The sequence below is a fragment of the Priapulus caudatus genome, unplaced genomic scaffold (assembly GCF_000485595.1).
Source record: "Priapulus caudatus unplaced genomic scaffold, Priapulus_caudatus-5.0.1 Scaffold21, whole genome shotgun sequence".
Classification (NCBI taxonomy): domain Eukaryota; kingdom Metazoa; phylum Priapulida; class Priapulimorpha; order Priapulimorphida; family Priapulidae; genus Priapulus; species Priapulus caudatus.
Window position 1 is genome coordinate 664,949 of NW_014577082.1, and position 9,564 is coordinate 674,512.

The following is a 9,564-nucleotide window of genomic DNA, read 5'->3' on the forward strand; positions in this document are numbered from 1 at the left end:
ATTCGTGATGGTGAAATTAGTCAGAGAAATACGTGTAGGACAGAGTGACGAGTAAACATATGTATACGTTTAGTCGTTTACTTTTACGTATATATGTTTACGTACATACGTTTATGTTACGTAAACAAAGAAATACGTTTAGGACAGAGTGTCACACATATTCAACGGGTGCATATCAAAGGCTTAAGAGTCAAGTAAACACATGAAAGGCAAGGTGAAAGCCACAGCAACGAGTGAATACATTAGGCGAACGCTTACAGAGACAAGTGAGTGCGTGTGTATAGACGCCTGTTACAGAGACAACTCAGACAAGTGAAGTGCAGTGTAATGGACACATGTTACAGAGACAAGTGAGTGCATGTGTAACGGACGCGTGTTACAGAGACAAGTAAGTGCATGTGTAATAGACGCGTGTTACAGAGACAAGTGAGTACATGTGTAATAGACGTGCATTACAGAGACAAGAGAGTGCACACGTTACAGAGACAAGTGAGTGCGTGTGTAACGGATGCGTGTTACAGAGACAAGTGAGTGCATGTGTAACGGACACACGTTACAGAGACAAGTGAGTGCGTGTGTAACGGATGCGTGTTACAGAGACACAGTGAGTGCATTGTAACGGACAACGTGCGCATTACAGAGACAAGTGAGTGCATGTGTTACTGAGTGTAACAGACGCGTGTTACAGAGACAAGTGAGTGCGTGTGTAATGGATGCGCATTACAGAGACAAGTGAGTGCATGTGTTACTGAGTGTAACAGACGCGTGTTACAGAGACAAGTGAGTGCGTGTGTAATGGATGCGCATTACAGAGACAAGTGAGTGCATGTGTTACTGAGTGTAACAGACGCGTGTTACAGAGACAAGTGAGTGCGTGTGTAATGGATGCGCATTACAGAGACAAGTGAGTGCATGTGTTACTGAGTGTAACAGACGCGTGTTACAGAGACAAGTGAGTGCGTGTGTAATGGATGCGCATTACAGAGACAAGTGAGTGCATGTGTAACGGACGCATATATTGCAGAGACGACCGAGTGCATGTGTATTGCGGATATTTTACAGAGAGAACTGAACACGCGTGTAATGGATACATGTTACGGGGGCAAGGGAGCGCACGTCTAATCTAATGGAGGCAACAAAAGTCAGTTCCAGCGAAAAGCGAACACAAGAAGAACTCGTGTTCGTTGTGCACAGCAACATGCAAACGCACGAGTGATGGCCCCTCTGGACAACACAATCATCTGCTTCAAGCCTGACAGACAAGCACAATGACGAGTGCATTGCCTCCAGGTCACCTCTGGCGAGATCGCACCCTCAACTGTATGTCTGTGTAAGTAAACCAGACACACTATCACGCACTCAACAGGGGCAGGGAGCAGTAGACTACACTCATCAACACGCTCAGATATTAAGGTTAACCCTTTATCGCAAGCAAATGACAGAAAGCTGCTTCATATCATAAACACCAATCACGATCGTTTGCTTTCGATACGACAAATCGACCAATCTGCCTGGATTGATTGTGAGATAGCTCTAGCCAATCAGCACTGCAATAAGGGCACTCTAAAAACGCTTCTTAGTAATTAAGTGTCAGAAAGTCACCGATATGGCATGGATGCATAATTATTAAATTAATGCATAGACAGGTCCAGCTTGTCAGACTTAGCAACAATATCAAAGGGCGGGGGCATGCTTATCTCACCCAGCCAGATAGGTCAGTTCAACGATCAAGTGGAGAAAAGGTGAGAACGGTGAAACGTGGCGAGTGTCCTACCTGCTTGACTCGATAGCTGCGGCCAGGTCCTGCCTATGGCCAGCCTCCATCTGCGTCAATTCCTGCACACTCCTCGAGACGCCCGCTCCCAGAGAGGAGACCTCAGTCCCCAGGGAAGCGTAGTCGGGCGCCCGACCCGGATATTCAAACCTCGGCGGTGCATAGTCTGTGCCCGCGGCGCGATAGGCCGTCCTCGGCCCTGGATAGCGTGGCGCGCGGGCGTAGTCACCCGGCAGGGCCTGGTATGCACCCGCACGAGCGGAGTAGTCGCCGCCGATGACGGTGTACTCTGGTGGCGGCGCGTGCCCGCCCGCGCGGACGTACGCGGCCGGGTCGGCACCGGCAGCAGCCGCCTCCCACGGCGCGCCCGCATCCAGCGCGGCCCTTGCGCGCGCCGCACCGGGCCTGGCGCCGCGCGCGTCCGACGGTGGCGCCCTCTCGTCTATCGTTGCGAGGTTCGGGTCGACGAGCTCGCAGGGGTAGCGCGCGTGCAGAGCCAGCTCTGCGTCGTAGCACCGCTGCTGCTGCTGCTGCTGCTGTTGCTGCTGCTGCTGTTGCTGCTGCTGCTCCTCACCCTGCGGTTCCTGCCTGGTGGAGCTTCGCAGCACATGCCGGTCCTCGGCGCTCAGGTTCTCCGTAGAGGAGTCGCTGCCACTGTAGCCTGTGTGCGACGGGCAAGCTCATGGCAGACGGTGTGATCGACATGCATATAGTAGGCCGTCGCACTCAGAAATAATTATTTTTCCCGCGGTTAAATTGTTTTTTTATTAATATTTTTCCCCGTAGTATAATTATAGTTCTTTCTTCCCAATCAGAAGGCTCGTTACACGACTGAATTATTCCTATTAAACAGTGTTTCTGATTGGGTAGCAAGAGCTATAATTTTACTTGATAAGAAGCCTCATTACATGTAATTTCACTGAGGTGAAATTAATTGTAATTGTAACAAGGCTTCTGGTTGGGTAGAAAGCTATACATTTACTCTGGTAAAAAAATGTAACCTCAGGACCCGGTTCCACAGACGTGGATTAACTCTGGTATGAACCTAGATTAAACTCTTAACTCAGGGTTAAAAATCAAGTTACATTCGATTTAGTTATAGATAGTCTTCGGTATAATCCTTTAGACTTTGAAGACTATTTTCCACGAGGTTAGTTTAGCTCTACCTCCAGGATACTAATACTAGAGCTAATTAGTTTATCTAGTACTGCCCCGTGTCCGATCCCCCGCTGGCGCTGGAACATACGGTGTTTGTTTTAGTTTGTTGTACATTGGTTAGCCATTGATGGCGTGCCAACACGGGAAAATGTACGATTTTTAGCGATTTCGCAATAGCCGCAGCTGTTAAAGTGTCGTGCTAATGACGCAAACGTTGCTGGTTCAATCCCCGCATTGGCAAAATATTTCCCCTCATTTATTTATCGCTGCCGGTTTTCATTATAACGTTTTTTCATTACACCTACCACGTTCGTACGTCTATCATGCGTCTATCGTCTATCGTCTATGTGTCTATCATGTTTGTCTGTTCTAACTACGTGGAATTATGGGATACTAACTCTGAGTTACTTAACTCAGGATTTAATCCATGTTTATGAAACCTAAATTTAACTCATAGTTTACTAACTGAGAGTTAGTGAGTTTAACTCAGAGTTAAAGTTAATCACGTCTGTGGAACCGGGTCCTGTATTTCAGCTATTTTTACCAACCCGGGAGGCTTGCCATATGATACCATTATACAAATTGTAACAATGCTTCCAATTGGGTAGAAAGAGCTATGAATTTACCCAATCAGAGGTCTCATTACATGTAATTTAACTGAGATTAAACTAATTGTAACAAGGCTTCTGATTGGGTAGAAAGAGCTATAAATTTGCTCTGGTAAAAATAACAACTAACATAACAACAATAGTTTTTTTTACACGTTACACAGGTCTTTAGAACCCTTAGAACCGTTGTTACATGTAATTTAACTGTGGTTGAATTACTTTTACCACAGTAAAAATGAATTGTAACAAAACTTCTGATTGGATAGAAAGTGCCGTAGTAATTGTGATCAATTGGATAAAATTGAACCGTAGTAAAAATAATTGTTTCTGAGTATGATGGCCAACAATACATGTCCCGACAAAACACGTCTCGCGTCGTAGCACCTCGGTTGACCCTTCGAGACTGGGTGCCGGTGGAAATTATATTTCAACTCAAGAAAACGTTCTCTGAATTTTCGTTTTACTTATTCACCGCTTCGGTTTCACGTATACAAAATTTATCATGCCCTTTTCCTTCTTCTGCTTCTCTGCACACATGCAGAATTTATTTGGATTTTTTTCCTTACCACTCTGTTATATATAATGTATAGAATATCTATTGGGGGATATGTTTTGTCAATTATCTATACATTTGACGCAAGGAGCAGAACTACGACTGAAATATGCACTTGCCTACACGCTCACACGTGAGACATTGAAAGCAAGCTAAGGCAAACAAGAAATCTTCAAAGTCAGGTGCGATACACGCTACGGTAGCAGGTATAGCGTGAACAAAATGCACCGTTTCCTTGCGCACACGCTAAATATAAGTAGCGACAACATTCCAGTATCATAGCCATGCAAGCACGTAACCCAACCTTCAATAAAATCAATAACCTTCAGATCGAATTACTCGAAAACGGCGTGCGCTTTGAGATGGTTACGACAAATAAGCTGAACGCGCTAACTATAAATGGGTTATTACGTTACATGCTACGTGCGAAATGCGACAAGTCATACACAAACACGCGCAGGGATTGGTGCGAGACGCGTGCGCACCTGGCTGTAGAAGAAACTGTGGTCTGTGTGCGAGAATCGCACGGCTGTACACCGCCTGTTGTCCTGCAGATTTCATACTTCAGTACACTCAACGACATAAGCGCTATCAATCCATCTCCCTAAAACACCACAATAATCTATGATTAAATTCTATTGACGTTGCTTTCTAAAACACTGCAAATGGGTGGATTGACACATTTGTGGGTATACTAGGAATCGTATCCATGGGGGGAATCATGTACAGCTAGGGTAAAACGAGGACGAGATTATTGGGTGTAATGAGGGTTACTGCCAGGTTCAATAGGGGTATTTACGCGTTCATTCTGAGAAGTACTAATGGATCAATTAAGGGCGGAGGTAGCCATGGGTTCAATGGGTGGGGGGAAATGATAGGTTAATTAAGGAGGGCATCGATGGGTTCAGTAAGCGTATATTGATACTGATAGGTTCACTGAGGGAACTAATGAATTGATTGACAGATAGTACTTATTGGTTAAACGAGGAGGGTAGCGATGGGTTCAATGGGGGAGGGTACTGATGGGTTCAATGGGGGAGGGTAGTGATGGGTTCAATGGGTGGGGGTAGTGGTGGGTTCAATGGGGGAGGGTAGTGATGGGTTCAATGGGGGAGGGTAGTGATGGGTTCCAGGGTTCTCCCCAGGATGAAATTCAAACGGGGGGAGGGGAGGGGTAGGGGGAGGGGGAGGGGGAAACTAGGGGGGTCCGGGGTGTGTATTTTTACCGTACGACTAATTAATGCGTAAAATCGCCACCACACCATAGACGGTATTTGGGTTCTTGTATATATAAGATAGCCGAGTCGGTGTACAGTTAGTGACAGGTTAACTTGTGTACTGTCTGCAGTGCATGCGTGGTACGGTAAAAATACACCCGTCGGATGTCCTGGTCGAACGGCAATTCTTGACGGTCGATTCCCGCGCTGGCAAACTTTTATTGTGGTGGAATTTAAACGGGGCGAGGTAATTCAAACGGGCGCAACGATTCAAACAGGGGGGAGTTTTCCCAACGGGGCGCGCGCGCCCCGTTTGCGCAACGTAGGGAGAACCCTGGGTTCAATGGGGGAGGGTAATGATGGGTTCAATGGGGGAGGATAGTGGTGGGTTCAATGGGGGAGGGTACTGATGGGTTCAATGGGGGAGGGTAGTGATGGGTTCAATGGGGGAGGGTAGTGATGGGTTCAATGGGGGGAGGGTAGTGGTGGGGTTCAATGGGGGAGGGTAGTGATGGGTTCAATGGGGGAGGGTAGTGATGGGTTCAATGCAGTAGGGTGCTGGTGAGTTCAATGAGGGTAGTGCCAATGGGGGAGGGTAGTGGTGGGTTAATGATGGTAGTGGTGAATTCGATTAGGAAGCTACCGATTGGTTCATTGTGGGCACTGGTGGGTTCAGTGTGAAAATGGGTTCATCCAATTACAGGAATATGAAGCGTACTTTTAAATGGAGTACTTATCAAAGGGTTAAGTAAAAGAAATAAGGTTCAAGAGGCAGTTGCTTAAGGTGGATAAAACCTCGCAACAAAAAGCCTACATACACCTACTGTGAGCATACTTGCAGTATGAAAATATCATGAAATGTTCTTAGTGAGCCAGAAATGTGCACCGAACTAGAGGATTTTGATGCAACGTCCGACAGAGTTATTCGGCGCATAAATTTGAGCGAAGGGGGTACGCTAGCGCAAATAGTTCCTGGAAAGAAAACACTATATTTGTGTCGTGATTGCATAAGTATTGTGGATAACATGTGATTTAAACAAATTTCACAATTCTGTACTGAACAAACATATAATAATGAATTATAACTTGTTTTATCATAGAAAAGAACTGTTAACGATCGCTCGGCTGTGTCCAGGATGTGTAAACATCACTGTGGCGCTACTTTCGTAAGAGAAGTACACTTGTTTAGATTTTGTGAAGAAATGTTCAATACGAAAATATTCAATACAATGAAGAAAGTAGCAATACAAATGAGTTGTAGTGAATTTTTGTAACATAGACGAGCACACAGTAGGTATATCTAGATGCATTTTGCTGCGAGAACATGCCGTTTTAACTAGTAGATATGCAAGTGACTCGCATTGAAAAAAATTGTTGAAGAGAATCTCAAGATTACACTTCCTTTTTTCATCTACATATTTTCATGTTTAAATATACAATTTATTATAGCTAAACTGTTTCTGATGAATTCTACTTCTCCATCTGACTGTAATATTTTTTAATTGCTTGGCTTATTTGAGACAGTTTTTACAGCCAACTGGCACGAGCTATTTAATAACATCCAAAATGGTGCATTATGTTAATGGCTAAAGAATTTTCCAGTGAAGAAATCAAATGTAAGCACAGTTTACCATTCGGATATTTAACCAAACTTTGAGAAACCAATGTCAAACGGTGGTCGGATGTTTATCGTAAAATGAAACTCATAAATGAATGGATTTAAAGCTTGGCACGAGGCCCTCCTAAGAGTTAAGAAATTGTTGTTATCTGATACTCTAGGGATGCATTCTGGGCCTTATTTTGTGGTAGTTATCAAATAATAATAAGTAGCACTGCCTAAAATAAACATGGAAAACCTAAATACTATTTTTTTCAATAATTTTAAGAGGTGGGAACTGTAAGGCGGGGGTCCACCACATTATTAAACGGTGAAAATTATATTTAAAGGTTTAGGATAAGCTATATCCTGCCATAAAGAGTGCCAGACTAAATTGAGTGTGACACAATTTTTAATTTGTGCATATTTAAAGTTATGACTCTATACACTGATAAATGACTCGATGCTAAGGGGTACACATAGCCACTTATGGGTTCCTGTTTTCATAAAATAAAACTGATCGAAACTAAATTTCACAGTCGAGGTACAATATGTTACTCTTTATTTCACAACTCTATTTAAAAGATTTTTAATCTCTGTTTTTCTCACACACTCGAATTTTTGTCCAAAGAGAATGACACATGGCCTAATTTTCCTTTTTCGTGAACCACCTAAAAAACGTCCTATCTCGTTAGAGGTCAGAATAACATTTTATGATGTGTGTACTTTCTTTTTTTTATGGCAAAGATATAACAAACACTGTGTAATTTTAGATCCTTTTTTCTAAATATGTGACCTGATATAAAAATTCTGATTTCCCTAACATTTGTTAATGCTATGAGTATGAGCTACAATGTCAAACAAGTCACATACTTAGGAGAATGTTGCTAACTTGAAGAAAGGTTTTTAGCAATGCAAATGATGTATGGAGTGATGAAGAGTATTGGGTATACCTAGTTCACCAGGTATAACTCAGATTGAACTTATAATAATTTACAAAATCTCTTAGGCCTTCATGTTTGACTAATGTATATGGCACTATTTGCGCTATTGCATTTCTTTTGAACATGGAGGTCTGAGATGTAACTGGAAATTTGTGTCACTGAATGTTTATAACTTGAACTTTCGTAAAATCAAGGGATTACTGGAGAAATAACTTGCAACAGTTTTTTTAAATGATCGATATAAATTTGTTAATTCATTTCAATAATATTACGAATTATTGCGATGGGCATTTGTGTCACAACTTTTGCGTCAGTAAATTAAATAGCAAAGTAAATACAGCAGGGTTCTCCCTACGTTGCGCAAACGGGGCGCGCGCGCCCCGTTTGGGAAAACTCCCCCCTGTTTGAATTTCATCCTGGGGAGAACCCTGTACAGGCTTCGGAATAGATTAGTAATACTACAGTGTACTAAAAGTAAAAATGCTGTCAATGATAAACATACAGTAATTAGGAGGGACAGCATAACAGCAATTAATTTATGCTCTGTGCAGACCAGGTATGTGTACAATTATTTATAAAGAAGCTACACTGCACCCAGTCACAGCACTTCATCACAGGCACTTGTGCCATTTTAATATTAAAATGATGGGAAATAAACACATACCAAGTACTACAAAACTCATGTTTATGTACTCTCTATTGCCTAATAATTCCACGTAAATGCGATTCAAATGGTCATCTACAATGCAGTCGTCGCACGGACGGGGCGCCACTATGCTCAAACTTACAGACAGATAGAGATTAGCTGGCTAGCATGTTACATCCTGCACACAGCCTACCTAATAAACTATGACGCCTCAACATTCCACCTATGTTGCAGTGACTGCAGAAATGGAAGGTCTTTCATTGTAGAGTAAAATAGTTAACTTGGTATTTTTATGCAATAACTTCACACGTATGGGGCATAACGCACATTTTGAAGATATATTTTGGCCATCGTTTCTCGTGGCATAACTTAGATCACATTATCTAAAATCATGCCCGGAGGTATGATGGCTGAGAACCCTCTGCTATTTGTGCATACTTCACACCTATGGTAAAAATGCAAAGTTAAGCCATTTTTACCCCAATATCTTACTCTAAGTTAAAGCCCTGCCAGTTCTTTAGGGAATTGAGTTTGTTGGAGGTGAACAAGAGGCATAGAATATTAGGTAGGTTGTGTGCAGGATCAACACACTACCCAATTAGCCTATCTTTCTATGAATTTGTGAAAAGTGACGTGTGTGCGTTGAGATTGTATGGTGCAAGGAACTTGAATACACCGGTTGACAGTTGAACACTGCGCATGCGCTAAGCCTAAGGTCAAAGGTCGGGAGGAATTTTCCGTCCCAGAATTGCGAGTAAAATGCGCGAACAATGGCGTTAACGTGTAGTGTGAAGGGCTGCTCAAACGGATCGTATTGGCTTAAGAAAGACTATTAGAGCATGCATTGACCATAATTTAAATGTATTAAAGGCATAATAGGCCCATTGATTATACAAAGTTGACGAATGCTACAGTAACTGGCACCTTCTGTAGTTAATAAGTACATTACCTTATAGTCAAACGCGTATTAGTTTGTCCAATATCACTGCTCAGGGCCCTAGCTAGGATTTTTTTTTCTGTAGCCAAACAATTAGCCAGAATCAATTTTCATTAGCCAATTTGGATTT

At 42.9% G+C, this 9,564-nt stretch overlaps 1 protein-coding gene across 2 annotated transcripts in view; it reads left to right on the top strand.

Annotated features, from left to right (window-relative positions):
• The window catches only part of LOC106812532 (serine/threonine-protein phosphatase 2A regulatory subunit B'' subunit beta-like), a 62,475-nt gene that overhangs the window by 4,504 nt on the left and 48,407 nt on the right, over nt 1-9,564 (top strand). The window contains exons 1-2 of one of the 2 annotated variants that reach the window (XM_014816438.1): nt 350-388; nt 1,063-1,330. In XM_014816438.1, coding sequence (XP_014671924.1) covers nt 1,269-1,330 — 62 coding nt within the window. In that variant the 5' untranslated portion in view covers nt 350-388; nt 1,063-1,268. Of the gene's footprint in view, nt 1-349; nt 389-1,062; nt 1,331-9,564 lie in introns of those variants that run through there. The other variant, XM_014816432.1, reaches the window with a different exon arrangement.